Source organism: Pseudophryne corroboree, chromosome 1, assembly GCF_028390025.1.
Source record: "Pseudophryne corroboree isolate aPseCor3 chromosome 1, aPseCor3.hap2, whole genome shotgun sequence".
NCBI lineage: Eukaryota > Metazoa > Chordata > Amphibia > Anura > Myobatrachidae > Pseudophryne > Pseudophryne corroboree.
In genome coordinates, this window is record NC_086444.1 from 288,384,503 (window position 1) to 288,402,724 (window position 18,222).

Consider the following 18,222-nt stretch of genomic DNA (forward strand, 5'->3'; position numbering starts at 1 on the left):
GTTTTTATGATATATTTTTAATTACTACATTGGAAGCACAACCTATGTTTTATGTTTAATGCTTTGCCAGAAAAGCTCTTATGCAAAAAGAGTACACTTATGCTGTATAGATATATTGTATGGAATTATATATTAATGATAATTGTCCAAACAGACATGTAAAATTACACCATATACACTGCCGCTGTTAATATTCATAACAATAATATCTGTATGAGTATACCTCACTGTGAGCATTTGCATTAATAAGCATAATCGTTACCTGCTCTACTGCTTGCTCATACTATAGTGCTAATAAATGTCAGCCGTGCACATGTTACAGTATAATATTCTGTTATGAGATTGTTTTGCACACATTGATGAACCTCATCCATTTGTTGATCTTTGAAACTGGTCTTTATTGTATTTGAGAACAGGAATTGAACAAGGAGAATGCATCCAAGCATAAGTATTAATAATCTATTCTTGGTTGCTTGTCCTTGTATGGTACTGCCATGTTCTCTAAGGTTGCAGCAAACATTCTAACTTTGGACCTGATTCAGAATTGGATGATGGATCTATTAGGTTGCAGCCGTCCAATGTTTTCTTTTACTGCGCCTGCTTTGGAGCCACAGTGTGCATGTGCCGTGATGCTGCTGCGGCTCCAGTGACAATGTGGGTGAAGCCGCCATTTTGGGGAGGCGAAGGAGAGGAGCATCTAAATGCAGGTGTGTTGTCAGATTTTGGGGTTGTGCTGAAGCCAGCGATTGCGTTGCTGGGTGCAGCTTCACTGGTATCAGCAGCTGGACAGGACGTTCTGAGCAAACTTAGGGTTGTGCACATGTCTAGTGGCCCACGTGATGGTGATCTGATGCGGAGTCTTCAATTCAGAAAATATAAATCACATTAAATAAGTTGTGCTTATAAGTCATCCTTAGGTTCAGTTATGGGAACCACTGGTCTAAGAGATCTAGAAATAGTTGATGCCAATCCAAACCAATATCAAAATATTTTTAATGTTTTCAGCATTTTGAATGTTTTCTTAATGAGAAAGAGATACAAGAATCCCTTACTGTTTTTCTGAATTAATTGATGTTATTAAAGGATTACACCACCCCAAAACCATGTTTTTCATTTAAAAATTAAAGCAAACTGTAATGTATGCTTGAATATTATCACATAATATTATCCTGGCATAAATATATGAATGGCATCCAATTGAAAGTATAGACCAACATCTGGGTTCCACCACCTCTGAGGAGGGTTGTGATACCCGATCCCTGACCTTTAGACTATGCCGACAGGGGATGGGGTATAATTAATTTACCCCTCCCCTAACCTGCATGGGGGGGCGACTAGGGCTAAGATAGTGGGGGGTGGCGGCTAGGGCTAACCCCCTCTACAGTAGTGCTGAACCCTAAACCTTCTCCCCACTGACCCTAATCCTAACTGTCACCCTGATACTTATCCTCGGGATGTCAGTGTCCCGACCCCTGGGATTCCAGTGTCCAGTGCTAACCACATCCCCTGAGGAGGATTTAAAAAAGACCGTCATTTTTGTAACATTAGTATTTCTGTGACCTAGAAATCTGAAAGTGTATTCATCTATAATTACACTGGCTAAAGTGCAATAACCTTCGATGCCAAAGTGTACATCTAGACAATGAACAGCATGCATGTGTAGACATAACACGCTGTCAATCAATCAATATAAATGATATAAATGACATTTACATCCCTGTAAATGCCATGACCTAACAAGTAAAAAACATATATTATTACATGCCATTGACAAGTAAGGAAGTTAAATCATGGTGGTGGTGCAGGAGACCACACAGTCAATGAGCACATGCTTATAGATACCTTGGATTTAACAGCTATCACAATTCTAGGAAGAGCCAGAATAAGACACTTCAGTGACACTGTGATGTATTTCAGGACAAAGTCTGAGATCCCCACGAACCACATGAGCTCAAAGAAATCCATGCTGTCTAAGTTGGGTTTCAGGAAGATGAGACTGTGGAATCGATAAAAAACAAGTTAACATGTTGAAAGGCTACAATGAGGGAAGACTTTTTACACATAAAATGGGACTAAACTTCGCCATCAATTAACAGTCAAAGAGAGGAATAATGTTAGACAGACACATAAAGAAAACAGAAGTTACATGTCCCTAAATGCCTTGGTTTACTGTCCCTGACATCATCCACAAATAAGCCAATTAGAGAATTGTAATGCTGAAGTGCTGGCCTCCAGGGATTCGCTGCCTCTGCAAATTGCCCATTACTTCTATACCTGTAATCAGCATTGTTGTAAAGATGAAACTATCCTATCTAAAAAGATTTAGTCTCAGGTATAGTGCACACTATATGGCACAATAACCTGTCAGAAGAGACAATGAAATTATCCTTCATCAGTTTCACGGCTCTGATAAACTAAGGGGATCAGAAGCATTGAGGAGACAACTAAACAAATTGTCTATGTCAGTGTGATTGTTTGTCTGCGAAGCAGAACATAATGCATATTCAACACCTTAATAGAGGACAATCTTACCCTTGTCCTGGTAAATAAAACTGTCAAGTAAGTTTCTCAGCCCTTTTTCAAGTGAAAAATGTTACAAAGTAGTTTAAGAATCTAAGAAATAGAAAAATGTATCTACCACAGATGATACATATAACCTGTATGTATACAAGATTGATCTATACCTATATACATGTCCCTTGCATATGTGGATGTGGCCCATGTTGGAATGCAGTAATTGCACCTATGAATAAAATATGCATGAAGAGAACTATGGTGGCAGCATTCCCGTAAATCACATCTAGAATTAAAATTAATGATTATTCATTTTAAACCTACATTACCTCCTAGTAAAATAGACAACCACTCACAAGCTGTAATCCATAGAACACCGCTCAAATGAAATTTTAAGTGGGTAAACTGGTTTGATTTTCTGGGTTTGTATTAAGATTAGAAAAGAAGGGTGGTCTGTACATTTTATTCGGTATTAAGTGCAGCTTTCATATGGGGTACATTCAATTAGTGTTGGATCCTCTCTGACACTTCACTATTAAATTTGCGGGCATTTCTGACAGATTTTTGCCCGTTTTCGACAATGCCAATCCGCCTTTTTTTAAATGCATTTTTTTTATGCATTGTCGAAAACGGGCCAAAAACCTGTCGGAAGCACTCGCAAAATCAACAAAAAACGTTAATCCGTGGCTAATCCGCCAATCCACGTATTTTCCGACAAGTCTGAAAAACGGCACTGGAATTGAATAGGTCAAATCCAGATTCAACCTAAAAAAGTCGAAAAAGTGCAGTTTTTCCGACTTGTCGGAAATTCCGACACTAATTGAATAGACCCCATAGCTGTAATGTATTACTTTATTATACTTGTATCTTATGGTTATTGCATGTTTTCATTTATGCTATGTTTGTTTTTCTATTCTTCTGTTTTTCTGCAATAAAATATAAGACAGGTCTGTGTTTATGATGTGAACTTAATATTGCCACTACTAGTAGAGAAAAGACATATAAAACTATGCAAGAAATTCATGATTCATGCAACACACAAAAACAAACCATGTACACGTAGAGCTATAGAGATATAGGGGGTCATTCCGAGTTGATCGCTCGCTAGCAGTTTTTAGCAGCCGTGCAAACGCATTGTCGCTGCCCACTGGGGAGTGTATTTTTGCTTTGCAGAAGTGCGAATGCTTGTGCAGCAGAGCGCCTGCAAAATCTTTTTGTGCAAAACAAGACCAGCCCTGTAGTTACTCTTCGTGTGCGTTGATTCTATCGATGGAGGGACGGCTTTTGAAGTCACACACCAGCCCAGCAAACGCCCAGCCATGCCTGCGTTTTTCCAAACACTCCCTGAAAACGGTCAGTTGCCACCCAGAAACGCCCACTTCATGTCAATCTTCCTGTGTTCGGCCGTGCGACAGGAATGTTCGTTGGACTCTGTGCAAACCCACGATGCTCATTGTACCTGTACGACGCACCTGTGCATACGCATGCGCAGAAATGCCGATTTTTAGCCTGATCGCTGGGCTGCGAACGACGGCAGCTAACGATCAACTTGGAATGACCCCCATAATCATGTCTTTGTTTTGCAATACTGCAGTATGTCACTGAATATGCCACCATCCATCACCACCACCGCACTAAAAACGTTACTTCTGTATTGTACTGTAGATGCATAAATCTAGTAACAGGCCTCTAAAGTCACAATTGTTTTGCTAACACACAATGTTGAGCAAAGGTGTGTAATTAGTCTACAGTATAGCTCATTTATAGGTCGGTAATAGCAAGCACAAGGTTCTCTGCATGTGCTACGAGACCTTGTTTTGCAGTGAGAGGCTGTGCCATTTTCATTTTTCATCTACAGTTTAGTTTTAGAAATCCAATACAGACAAAGAGTGATCACCATGCAAGCTCCCACTGTGAGTTCCATGTCTTGCTGTCCCAATTACAACAAAGAAATGCTATGGAAGCGACCTTCACTGAGCACTGAACAATGTGTCCAAACTCAGGACGATAGGCATGTTCTTAATCTTCCTCTGCTGATCTTTGACTCGGAGCTCATCTTTCCTCCTGTTTCAGTATATTCCCTCACAATACTCTACCCGCCCTCCCTGTGATATGCTCTTGGTAAGCTCTCAAAACAAGTAAAAAGATTAAATATTAAAGAAAAGGGTTGCAAAACAAAATCATAAGCAAATAAATAGAAATTAGAACTTAAAAATACTCACACATCACACTGGACTAAATGATAACCTAAAACATAAAAGTGAAAAAGTAATAAAAAAAAGGGCCAATAAACACGAAAAGGAAAAACAATGAAAAGTAAATTTCTATTGTTAATAATTATTAATAAAAAACAAAACAAAACAGAATTTATAAAGGCTTCGACTGCAATAAAGTTGCAAGATTGAGCTCTTAGAACTACAGTATTTCTATCCTCAGATACTATACTACTGTGTTGATTTGTTTTTGTACACTACATACCTTATAAAATTTGACCACCTTATTGAGCCAAACAATATTGGGGCAGATGTATTAACCTGGAGAAGGCATAAGGAAGTGATAAACCAGTGATATGTGCAAGGTGATAAAGGCACCAACCAATCAGCTCCAATATGTAAATTAACAGTTAGGATCTGATCGGCTGGTGCCTTTATCACCTTGCACATATCACTGGTTTATCACTTCCTTATGCCTTCTCCAGGTTAATACATCTGCCCCATTATTTCTGATACCATATAACAGCCTCTAAACAACAAACCCATAACTGAACTATAGCTAAAGTTAAAGGATTCATAAAATTAAAGCATTCATAAAAAACAGGAGACAGAGCAACCATGAACATTTTATTGCATCTTATTTGTAGGACAAATGTGTAATCATATAAAGTAGTCTTAGATACCACTGTTTGAATCAAACAGATGGGTAAGAATAGAATATACTGCAGTACTTGTGATACCTTTAAAAAAAGCATTCCCACATAGGTTTTCATTCTGAAGCATGCATCATTTTTGTTACATTATCTTTCTCACCATCTCTAATCAATACGTCTCTATTGGGCAACAAAATATGGCTAACACAGGGTCACAGCCCTCAGAATGCCATGTTATGACAAAGGGGGAAGAATGTCACAGAGCAGACACAAAATACATCATCTGCATGCCAGACATGATCAAGTAAATATAGGCTACCAGATCATCATTTCATGTGAAGGCAGAGCGGAAAGAGGAAGGGGAAGGATGCCACACTAAAGTGAGAGCTCAGAAGGGCAATACAAAGCCTCTCTGCTCACTGGGGCTGATTCAGATATGGTTGGAGAGTGCATCGCTGCTGCTTCCTTGAAAGCAGCAGCGATGCACTAGTATGGTAATGCAGCAGGAGGCATCTGATATACGTAGATGACCCTTGCTTGCATTAGTGATCCACGCTGCGTCCTAGGATGCAGCATCGGATCACCTGCAATATCATCGGCTGGCTACATGACCCATGAGCTTGCGCAATCCGGCCGGTGCAGTTCTACCAAGAGGCCAGGAAATCTCCATCTTTCCAAAGAGATCCTGGTCTTGCCACTCCACCAAAATGGAAGCGACAAGCCTCCGTTTTGGGAATTGGAAGGCATCGCTGCCCCCTCTTCACCCTCAAAGGCAGCATACTGTCAATTACTGACAGTCTGCAATCGATCTGCTACCAATGTCACAGCCCCGTGCAGCACATGCTCAAAGTACCGAACAACCACATCTGAATCAGGCCCTCATGTGACTGATTTTGTCAAGGTAAGTACATAACACTAAGAAAATGCTGAAGATTTAACAGTCATTTATAGCAGTCTGACATTCTGAAGAAACAAATGGAGCAATTGTAACTATGCAGACTGTACTTATAGTCCATCACAATCATTTGTTATAATAACCACACTCATTTTTTCATAGTATGGTTGCTTTAAAACTTTACATCTGATGAACAGACATTACTTTTTATTCCTCTCCACCTGTGGCAATTTAATTTGCATTTCATTATCCTGTGCCATTCAACTCGTAACATTTTATATACAAAGTCCTTGTTCAGCCAATTATGTACGCTGCCAGTTCAGCTTTCATTTGTACACTTATTTGATAAAAGGGCCTCTTGAAATGAAAGTTGGCATTGAAGTGTTTTGATGCCAGTAAAGGTACTGCTTCTAAATCCTGTTTGGTATTTTTCTACCACATGAAAGTATCTGCTGGCAAATAAAATCGCAAGAAAAAGGTATTTTTATACGTATCTTAAAACCTTTTCTCTAAATCCATTAGAGACAGTGGGCCATGGGGTATAGAGCCTCCTTTAGGACATTGGCACAGAACCTCAAATATTTTATGCTTATCAATCCTATACTTAACATCTTGCAGGGGACACAGTTATTTGTCTAAATAAGTCACAAAGGACAGAGCAGAAAGAAAATAAAACTACCCAAAAAAAAGTAAAACCACTTCTTCCCTGGATAAAAACAAAACTTTTTTTTTTTTTACTTTTAACATGAGAACTAGGGAGTAACTGAGTGGGAGCTTGGTGTACTCCAGGGCTAGGCAACCTGGGAAACTGCAGCATGCCCTGCCACAGCATGCCCTAATAACAACACTGTGCCAAGGCATGCTTGGATGTGTAGTTCCACAGCAGCTGGAATGCCACAGTTTGCCTATCCTTGGTGTACCCAATGGATTCAGAGTAAAGGATTTTAGATATGTATCCTACTTTCTCTATTATCCCATGGGGGGCATGACTGGAACATGGTCAAGAGTTTCTGTTTTCCAAGTGAAAAACCCTGAGTTTAAGAAACAAGGGACTAGTGGAAGACTGGAGGACAGTCGCAAATATGCCCCACCAAAGGAAAAATAAATAAATTGGAACTTCCAGTAGAAGTGACACCTTCTTCGGGAAGAAAACAGGGTTTTCTGTGAACCAAAAGAGAATTGGCTGATATGTTCTTGGAGACAGATCAATCACCCTTTTCTGCAAGTGCAACTTGCAGAAAAGTAGGACAGACTATTTTTTGAAAGCTGATAATCCAACCATGGAACTCCAGTGTTTTGTCCTTTGATAGCGCAAATGAAGTAAAGTCAGAGACTCTGCCTTGATTTGGAGATTGCCCAGACATGGGAGGATCAATGTCTTTTTCAACCTCAAGAAAGCAGTCATGACAGCCATCATTATGTGAACACCCATGAAGCTTCCACCTGACCAAAGGGTAAAGCCAAACTTGAAATTGTTGGGACTAAACCGCAAATCTGAGAATACATTAGTGACCTTCCCATACTTTAACATGCAAGTAAGCATCCTTGACATCCATGGACATATTGCCAAAATCTGTTAAATCAACACTATCTTGATTCCTGGAACCTGAAAAATCATCCACACTAAATCATCTATTTTATGCAGTGTTATAGAATCCTCGAAAATCCAAAGTAATCCTCAATATCCGATTCCTTCCCTACCACACACACTTTAAAGGAGGAGGGCACATTAAAGCAGACCTTAAACTGACTTAACCATAAGTGACTTTACATTCCATGTAAACTGGTAAACTTGGTTATACCAGATCAGAGGCGTACTCTGCATGTGTGTGACAGGTTGCCTCCCACCACACAAGCTGTACATAAGGCATAATAAGGACTGTGTCTGCTTTAGATGGCTGTTTAGTAAGCAACAAACCAGTCAAAGGGAGGTGCAATTTAAGCTGCCTGTGGTTTGCTACTACCCTTATGGTCCAGCACGTCATCAGCCGTTCTGGAGAAGATGACCTCCCCCCATGAGCTATGACTGTTCTTAGTGGGTGGAGTCTTTGCAAAAACTACACCCTAACATGACCCAAGCATAGGTACCTTGGGGTAGGTTTACTATAGCTTCTTAAAGCTAGACAAGTGTTGTGTTGTCCATTGCAATCAATCAGATTCTAGCTATCATTTCACTATTGAATTCTAGAAAATAATACAGAGTATTCTGTGCAACACTGCCACTGTTTTAGAAGCTATAGTAAATCTACCCCCTGGTCTCTGCAGCCAACTCCCCACTTTACTGGAATAGGGAGATACCTACTTTGCTGCTCTCCTGGCACATGGTCTGGAACAGTCTTATGCTGTAGTGACTGAAGTAAGGTCCCTGGGTATACCCCTTGACTGGAGTGTAGTTGTAGTAGGTGACCTTAGCCCGCTGCGGGCCATACTCTAAATCATCTCAATGTAAACTAGTGATTAAGGCCTGTATTCAATAACTGTCGGAAGCTGCCTACAAAAATAGGTCAGAAGGGGTTCCGACCTATTCAATAGGGGCTGATTTTTTCCGACAAGTCGGGAATTCCCGACTTGTCGGAAAACACGTGGATCGGCGGAATAGCTGCCGATCCACGTGCTTCTGTCGGAAATGGGGCCAAATCCGACAGGTTTTGGCCCCCTTTCCGACAAACTCAAATCGACTTGAAAACAAGTTGGATTTAGGTGAGGAGACAAGCGGTGCTGTGGGCCGCGGGGGGAGCAGAGATCGGAGGCCAGCGGGGGGAGCTGGCTGCGGGGGACACATGTCTGCTGCGGCGGGGGGAGGCGCTGCAGGGAGACCTCTCTCCCTGCAGCGCCTCCCCCCGCCGCCGCAGACATGTCCCCCCGCAGCCACGATCTCTGCTCCCTCCGCGGCCCAGCTTACCCCCGCTGCCGTCCCACTCACGCCTGCCACCATCTGCACTCCTGGCCGCTGCTGTCAGCGCATTCGCAGCCGCTGACAGCAGCGGCCGTCCATTGAATAGGGGTTGTCGGATCCATTCCGACAACTGTATGTTGGAATGGCTCCGACTTTTATTGAATATACCCATATGTCTACCAACACACTAATAGACACCACGGGGTCTATTTACAAAGCCTTGGAGAGAGATAAGATACCAGTCAAGCAGCTCCTAACTGCTGGTTGGTTGATACTTTATCTTTCTCCAATGCTTAGTAAATAGACCCCATATCTCGTAGTACACTTTCAAAGCACAGATAAGTGTATGGCAGTGAATTATAGTTTAAAACCAACTTTTTGCAAATAGCTCCCAGGGGGATATGTATCAAGCCTTAAGCTGGCCATACATCAGGACGATATCTTTCCAACCAGCCAACTAGTTGGCTGGTTGGAAAGATAATGTGGCAGTGTGTGGGAGCAAACGATTATCAGCCGTTTGCTTCCACACGCTGAAAAACGGACAGAAACGGTCTGTCCAACTAGTTGGGAAAATCAAACCTGTTTGATTTTCCCAACCAATCGTTCAGGTGTAGGGGAAACTTTCCCCCCAACTGAACGATAAGTAGGCGGACACTGCCTGCCAGTGTCCGCCTACTGCGCCGGCAGCATGAAACCCCCCCCCCAATTACCTGTGACAGCGGGCTGTGCAGTGCGGGGCCTGAAAAGGGGGCGGAGCTACGGCGGCACGAGGGGGCGGAGCTACACGGAATAGAGGGGCGGAGCTATACGGGACCAGACAGCTTTGCAGTGACGGCCAGCCAGACTTGGTAAGTGGAGGGTGAGAGAGAAGTGAGTGTGTGTGTGTGTGTGTGTGTGTGGTGGTGTGTGTGTGTGGTGGTGTGTGTGTGTGGTGGTGTGTGTGTGTGTGTGTGTGTGTGTATGTGTGAATTGTGTGTGTGTGAGGTATGTCTGTGTGTGCGCGCTTTATGGACGCCACTGCTGGGGGGGCCATTACATGCAAGGACGCTACTACTATAGGGGGGGCATTACGTATAAGGACGCTACTATTGCTGGGGGGGGGGGGCATTACATATAACGATACTACTGCTGGGGGGGCATTATGTATAAGGACGCTACTATTACTGGGGGGGCATTACCTATAACAATGCTACTACTACTGGGGGGCATTATGTATAAGAACGCTACTACTACATGGGGGCAATACATATAACGATGCTACTACTACTGGGGGGGCATTATGTATAAGAACGCTACTACTACAGGTGGGCATTACATATAACGATGCTACTACTACTGGGAGGGCATTATGTATAAGGAGGCTACTAATACTGGGGGGGCATTACATATAAGGACGCTACTACTGGGGGGGCATTATGTATAAGGACTCTTACTACTGGGGGGCATTATGTATAAGGACGGTGCTACTACTACTGGGAGGGCATTACATGTAAGGATGCTACTACTACTGGGGGGGCATTATGTATAAGGATGCTACTACTACTGGGGGGGCATTATGTATAAGGACGGTACTACTACTGGGGGCACATTACGTATAAGGATGCTACTACTACAGGGGTGGCATTACGTATAAGGACGCTGGATCAGATGAGTATAATTATCTTTTATTTTCAGGTACCCGTGGATTCTACTTGGAGAAGAGGACCGACTGCTTCGTGTCAACATAGGTAAGTATGTGTGTGTCGACATGTGTGAAATAAAGTTTTACTGTCACGGTGTGTGTCTCCTGTTTTTATTTGGGTATCTTTTTTCCATTAGAACTACAGGTACCATCGGGCCCGTTTTTCTCCCGCATGCTGGTACTTGTGGTTCTTCAAGTACCAGCTTGCGGGGGAGGCTTGCTGGGATTTGTAGTACTACTGGAAAAAACAATATTCTTTCAATTTTCTCAAGGCTATCAGCCCCCCATCCGCAGCCCTTGGATGGGGGGGACAGCCTCGGGCTTCACCCCTGGCCCTTGGGTGGCTGGGGGGGGGGGCACCCCTTGATTGAAGTGGTCCCCACTCCCCCAGGGTACCCCGGCCAGGGGTGACTAGTTGGATATTTAATGCCATGGCCGCAGGGCACTGTATAAAAGTGACCCCCGGCTGTGGCATTATCTGTCCAGCTAGTGGAGCCTGATGCTGGTGTAAAAAATATGGGGGACCCGTACTCTTTTTGTCCCCCGTATTTTTTGCACCAGCACCAGGCGCAGAGCCCGGTGCTGGTTTTAAAAATACGGGGGATCCCCTGTCCGTTTTTTCCCCGGATTTTTAGAACCAGGACCGGCTCGAAGAGCCCGAGGCTGGTTATGCTTTGGAGGGGGGACCCCACGCAATTTTTTTTCGGGTTTTTCCCATTCCATTTAAAAAAAAATATATATATATAATAATCTTTTAAAAAATATATAAATAATACTTGTGCCTCCAAAAAAGAGGGCACCAGGCAAGCTGTACATTTTACTACATTGGGAGTGCCGAATATCTACATCTTATATATATATATATATATATATATATATATATATTTGCCTTGGCAGCCCAACCATGCTGGTATCCATAGTTCAGTATAAAAATAAGTAAATCTAATAAATGTATGGTGGTGAAAGAAAAGCCCAGTTTCACTGAAAAAAAGACACTTCTGCATGTTTTGAAATTAAAAAACAAAACAAAACTGAAGAACTGTAGGCAGGCACTGTCCGCCTACTTCGGTGACATCACAAGTTGGACAGAAGTTGGAAGGTTGGTTGGTCTGATGAAAAGTTGGTTAGATGTGTGGAGCACTGGTAAAAAGTTGGTGAGATGTGTGGGGCACTGTTTTAGTTGAACAGACAAGTTGGATGGTTGGAAGTTTGGCGTGTTGGAGAAAAGTTGGTCTGATGTATGGCTAGCATTAGAGAGAGAGAAAGTGGAGAAAATACCAGCCAATCAGCTCCTAACTGCCATGTTACAGGCTCGGTTTGAAAAATGGCAATTAGGAGCTGCTTGGCTGGTACTTTATCATCGTGAAATGTATCACTTTTCAAGGCTTGGTACATCTACCTCTGTATTTGAAAAATGACAGAAGCAGATTAATTGGTACTTTATCTCTCTCCACTTTCTCTCACTTCAAGGTTTGATAGATCCCCTCCCCCTCCATGTCTTCAGTTTTTTGTTTTGTTTTTTACATTAAAATAATAAGAAATCTTTTACAGGACAGAATCAATTTCCACTTAATTAGTAGCCATTGTACATTGTGCTTAAAATAAATCAATCTACCATGGTACTGCACTGCTTATGGGTGTGGGTATGCGGTTAAATTACCGGCTGTCGGGATCCCGGCGGTCAGGATAGCGACGCCGGAGTCCCGACAGCCGGGAAAATGCCAACGGTCGGAATCCCAACCCAAGCCTGGTATTCCCACTTAGGTGGTGGTCCACGCCACCACCCGGGCCTGAAGCGTGGCGAGCACACACGTTGCGCTCGCTACGGGGATTCTGGCTGCCGGGTTCCTGACCCCTTGCGGGATCCCATACCAATCCCTTGGTTCTCATGAGCCAGGACTCGATTCCCTTTGATTTCTGTCACAATAATGTTATTTGTTCAGGATAAAGATGTGTATATGTAATGTTCTGTATGTCTGTAGCTGTTGTGTACATATGCACTATGTTGTATATTATATCCACTGTGGATAGCACCGTTGAAACCCTGTGACACCATATAAATAAAGGCTAATAATTATACTAATGCTTCTGTACTCACTTAATTAGATTGTCAGACTATATAGATCCCCGGAGAACATCTACGAGTGTCCTATATATACACAAGTGTGCGTACATTGCAGTGGCTCTATTCACATGAAAAATATATATATGGAAATACTGACATATACATCTAAACCAAGAAGGTATACATGCAACTATAATAATTCTATATAGGAGACAATACTCACCTGTAATACAGCTGCTGGGACCGGAAGCTATATAGTAGGTAAATGGTGTTTCCAATCAGGAACACCACAATCCAAAATACTGTAAACACAGAACGCTTCTCCTAAAGAGTAAAGAAAAAAACAAACATTTTCTTCAATCACTACAATTATCAGTTATTAATAAGGATTTATCCAAAAGTTTTACAGTAAAGCAAAACACAAATGGTGTCCTCTAAATATTTTACATGCAAAATTCAATGCACGCTCCCGCACATCGTTAACGACCCGCTCCCTCGTCTGAACATGTACAGACGAAGGTGGTCCTTGTTAACGACAGCCATGTGTATGCACTTGCCCATGCTGGCACCCCGAAGGGTCACCGCCACTGCCAATATCGGTGTCGGTGAAGGCTCGTTAAGTGTATATGGGCCTTTAGATCATGTCTTCTTACCTTTAGAGACACCTGGTGTTTGACAGAGGAATTGGCATAGGCAAAGGTACTGGCCATTCCAATGCACACAGCTATGCCTGCAAGGAGACATTATAACAAGTGTTAGTTGATCAGTAGGAGGATTTGAAATAAAGATGTCTTACCTGTGACTTCTTCACTTCTAAAACTGGCAATCAATACAAAGTCATTCTATAGCACAAACTTTTAGAATAAGGGATTTATCATTAAGAGAAATGATAGATTCCCCAGCAAGGGATGTTATCTGAGACTGACAATGATGTGGACCTAAAGGTCTCCATCCACTAGTCTGATTTGGACACTTATCAGCTTTCAACGCATCTGACCGAAAAATCTGATGAAAAGTGTCACATCGGACAGCTCCTACGATCCGATGCTCGGTCCCGTGTCAGGTATGTCTGAGCTATAGATCTCTGGTGCTGCACCAAGGATTTATCTGAATCTGAAGAAATCAGGTGCACATCGGAGTGTTTTTTTTAACTTTAGACGTATCGCATCAGATTCATCTGAAGCGTCACTTGATTGGCATCTCCCTCGCCACTCCTGCCCACCACGAGGTTATATTAATGTTTAAATATCGGATCAGACCAATCACATGTAGCATGCGTGCATAAGATATATCTGAAGTGAATCTAGTGAAAATTAAGCCCAGGATCTGATCCGATTCCCGGGAAGCTACTGGGAGAGTTCAAGATAAATCTGTTGCGACATGCAGCCTAGTGGATGGGGGCCTTTAGAGGTAAAAAAAAATAAGAATTTACTTACCGATAATTCTATTTCTCATAGTCCGTAGTGGATGCTGGGGACTCCGTAAGGACCATGGGGAATAGCGGCTCCGCAGGAGACTGGGCACATCTAAAGAAAGCTTTAGGACTATCTGGTGTGCACTGGCTCCTCCCCCTATGACCCTCCTCCAAGCCTCAGTTAGGATACTGTGCCCGGACGAGCGTACACAATAAGGAAGGATTTTGAATCCCGGGTAAGACTCATACCAGCCACACCAATCACACCGTATAACCTGTGATCTGAACCCAGTTAACAGCATGATAACAGAGGAGCCTCTGAAAGATGGCTCACAACAATAATAACCCGATTTTTGTAACAATAACTATGTACAAGTATTGCAGACAATCCGCACTTGGGATGGGCGCCCAGCATCCACTACGGACTATGAGAAATAGAATTATCGGTAAGTAAATTCTTATTTTCTCTAACGTCCTAAGTGGATGCTGGGGACTCCGTAAGGACCATGGGGATTATACCAAAGCTCCCAAACGGGCGGGAGAGTGCGGATGACTCTGCAGCACCAAATGAGAGAACTCCAGGTCCTCCTCAGCCAGGATATCAATTTTGTAGAATTTTACAAACGTATTTGCTCCTGACCAAGTAGCTGCTCGGCAAAGTTGTAAAGCCGAGACCCCTCGGGCAGCCGCCCAAGATGAGCCCACCTTCCTTGTGGAGTGGGCATTTACAGATTTTTGGCTGTGGCAGGCCTGCCACAGAATGTGCAAGCTGAATTGTACTACAAATCCAACTAGCAATAGTCTGCTTAGAAGCAGGAGCACCCAGCTTGTTGGGTGCACACAGGATAAACAGCGAGTCAGATTTCCTGACTCCAGCCGTCCTGGAAACATATATTTTCAGGGCACTGACAACGTCTAGCAACTTGGAGGCCTCCAAGTCCCTAGTAGCCGCAGGCACCACCAATAGGTTGGTTCAGGTGAGACGCTGAAACCACCTTGGGGAGAAACTGAGGACGAGTCCTCAATTCCGCCCTGTCCGAATGGAAAATCAGATAAGGGCTTTTTCAGGATAAAGCCGCCAATTTTGACACGCGCCTGGCCCAGGCCAGGGCCAACAGCATGACCACTTTCCATGTGAGATATTTTAACTCCACAGATTTAAGTGGTTCAAACCAATGTGACTTTTGGAACCCAAAACTACACTGAGATCCCAAAGTGCCACTGGAGGCACAAAAGGAGGCTGTATATGCAGTACCCCTTTTACAAACGTCTGAACTTCAGGGACTGAAGCTAGTTCTTTTTGGAAGAAAATTGACAGGGCCGAAATTTGAACCTTAATGGACCCCAATTTCAGGCCCACAGACACTCCTGTTTGCAGGAAATGTAGGAATCGACCCAGTTGAATTTCCTCCGTCGGGCCTTACTGGCCTCGCACCACGCAACATATTTTCGCCAATTGCGGTGATAATGTTTTTGCGGTTACATCCTTCCTGGCTTTGATCAGGATAGGGATGACTTCATCCGGAATGCCTTTTTTCCTTCAGGATCCGGCGTTCTACCGCCATGCCGTCAAACGCAGCCGCGGTAAGTCTTGGAACAGACAGGGTCCTTGCTGGAGCAGGTCCCTTCTTAGAGGTAGAGGCCACGGATCCTCCGTGAGCATCTCTTGAAGTTCCGGTTACCAAGTCCTTCTTGGCCAATCCGGAACCACGAATATAGTGCTTACTCCTCTCCATCTTATCAATCTCAGTACCTTGGGTATGAGAGGCAGAGGAGGGAACACATACCCTGACTGGTACACCCACGGTGTTACCAGAGCGTCTACAGCTTATTGCCTGAGGGTCCCTGGACCTGGCGCAATACCTGTCGAGTTTTTAATCATGTGGAAGACTTCTGGGTGAAGTCCCCACTCTCCCGGGTGGAGGTCGTGCTGAGGAAGTCTGCTTCCCAGTTGTCCACTCCCGGAATGAATACTGCTGACAGTGCTATCACATGATTTTCCGCCCAGCGAAGAATCCTTGCAGCTTCTGCCATTGCCCTCCTGCTTCTTGTGCCACCCTGTTTGTTTACGTGGGTGACTGCCGTGATGTTGTCCGACTGGATCAACACCGGCTGACCTTGAAGCAGAGGTCTTGCTAAGCTTAGAGCATTGTAAATGTCCCTTAGCTTCAGGATATTTATGTGAAGTGATGTCTCCAGGCTTGACCATAAGCCCTGGATATTCCTTCCCTGTGTGACTGCTCCCCAGCCTCGCAGGCTGGCATCCGTGGTCACCAGGACCCAGTCCTGAATGCCTAATCTGCGGCCCTCTAGAAGATGAGCACTCTGCAACCACCACAGGAGGGACACCCTTGTCCTTGGTGACAGGGTTATCCGCTGATGCATCTGAAGATGCGATCCGGACCATTTGTCCAGCAGGTCCCACTGGAAAGTTCTTGCGTGGAATCTGCCGAATGGGATTGCTTCGTAGGAAGCCACCATTTTACCCAGAACCCTTGTGCATTGATGCACTGAGACTTGGCTCGGTTTTAGGAGGTTCCTGACTAGCTCGGATAACTCCCTGGCTTTCTCCTCCGGGAGAAACACCTTTTTCTGGACTGTGTCCAGGATCATCCCTAGGAACAGAAGACACGTCGTCGGAACCAGGTGCGATTTTGGAATATTGAGAATCCAAACGTGCTGCCGCAACACTACCTGAGATAGTGCTACACCGACCTCCAACTGTTCCCTGGATCTTACCCTTAATCAGGGAATTGTCCAAGGAAGGGATAACTAAAATTCACTTCCTTCGAAGGAATATCATCATTTCGGCCATTACCTTGGTAAAGACCCGGGGTGCCGTGTACCATCCATACGGCAGCGTCTGAACTGATAGTGACAGTTCTGTACCATAAACCTGAGGTACCCTTGGTGAGAAGGGTAAATTTTGACATGAAGGTAAGCATCCTTGATGTCCCGAGACATCATGTAGTCCCCTTCTTCCAGGTTCGCAATCACTGCTCTGAGTGACTCAATCTTGAATTTGAACCTCTGTACGTAAGTGTTCAAAGATTTTAGATTTAGAATCGGTCTCACCGAGCCGTCCGGCTTCGGTACCACAACAGTGTGGAATAATACCCCGTTCCCTGTTGCAGGAGGGGTATCTTGATTATCACCTGCTGGGAATACAGCTTGTGAATGGCTTCCAAAACTGTCTCCCTGTCAGAAGGAGACATCGGTAAAGCCGACTTTAGGAAACGGCGAGGGGGAGACGTCTCGAATTCTAATTTGTACCCCTGAGATATCACCTGAAGGATCCAGGGGTCTACTTGCGAGTGAGCCCACTGCGCGCTGAAATTCATTGAGACGGGCCCCCCACCGTGCCTGATTCTGCTTGTAAAGCCCCAGCGTATACTGAGGGCTTGGTAGAGGCGGGAGAGGGTTTCTGTTCCTGGGAACTGGCTGATTTCTGCAGCCTTTTTCCTCTCCCTCTGTCACGGGGCAGAAATGAGGAACCTTTTGCCCGCTTGTCCACGAAAAGACTGCGCCTGATAATACGGCGTCTTCTCATGTTGAGAGGCGACCTGGGGTACAAACGTGGAATTCCCAGCTGTTGCCGTGGCCACCAGGTCTGAAAGACCGACCCCAAATAACTCCTCCCTTAATAAAGCAATACTTCCAAATGCCGTTTGGAATACGCATCACCTGACCACTGACGTGTCCATAACCCTCTACTGGTAGAAATGGACAACGCGCTTAGACTTGATGCCAGTCGGCAAATATTCCGCTGTGCATCACGCATATATAAAAATGCATCTTTTAAATGCTCTATAGGCAAAAATATACTGTCCCTATCTAGGGTATCAATATTTTCAGTCAGGGAATCCGACCACGCCAACCCAGCACTGCACA

The 18,222-nt window shown here is 44.0% G+C and overlaps 1 protein-coding gene across 3 annotated transcripts in view; it reads right to left on the bottom strand.

The window, feature by feature from the left end:
• Positions 1–18,222, bottom strand: part of RNFT2 (ring finger protein, transmembrane 2) — a 230,487-nt gene that overhangs the window by 144,956 nt on the left and 67,309 nt on the right. For all 3 annotated transcript variants that reach the window (XR_010251555.1, XM_063964343.1, XM_063964342.1), the window contains exons 4-6: positions 13,571–13,647; positions 13,141–13,241; positions 1,843–1,996 (exon numbers count right to left, since the gene is read on the bottom strand). Coding sequence is in view for 2 of the 3 variants with exons in the window: in XM_063964343.1 (XP_063820413.1) it covers positions 1,843–1,996; positions 13,141–13,241; positions 13,571–13,647 (332 nt within the window). In the remaining variant the exon portion in view is untranslated. The remainder of the gene's footprint in view (positions 1–1,842; positions 1,997–13,140; positions 13,242–13,570; positions 13,648–18,222) is intronic.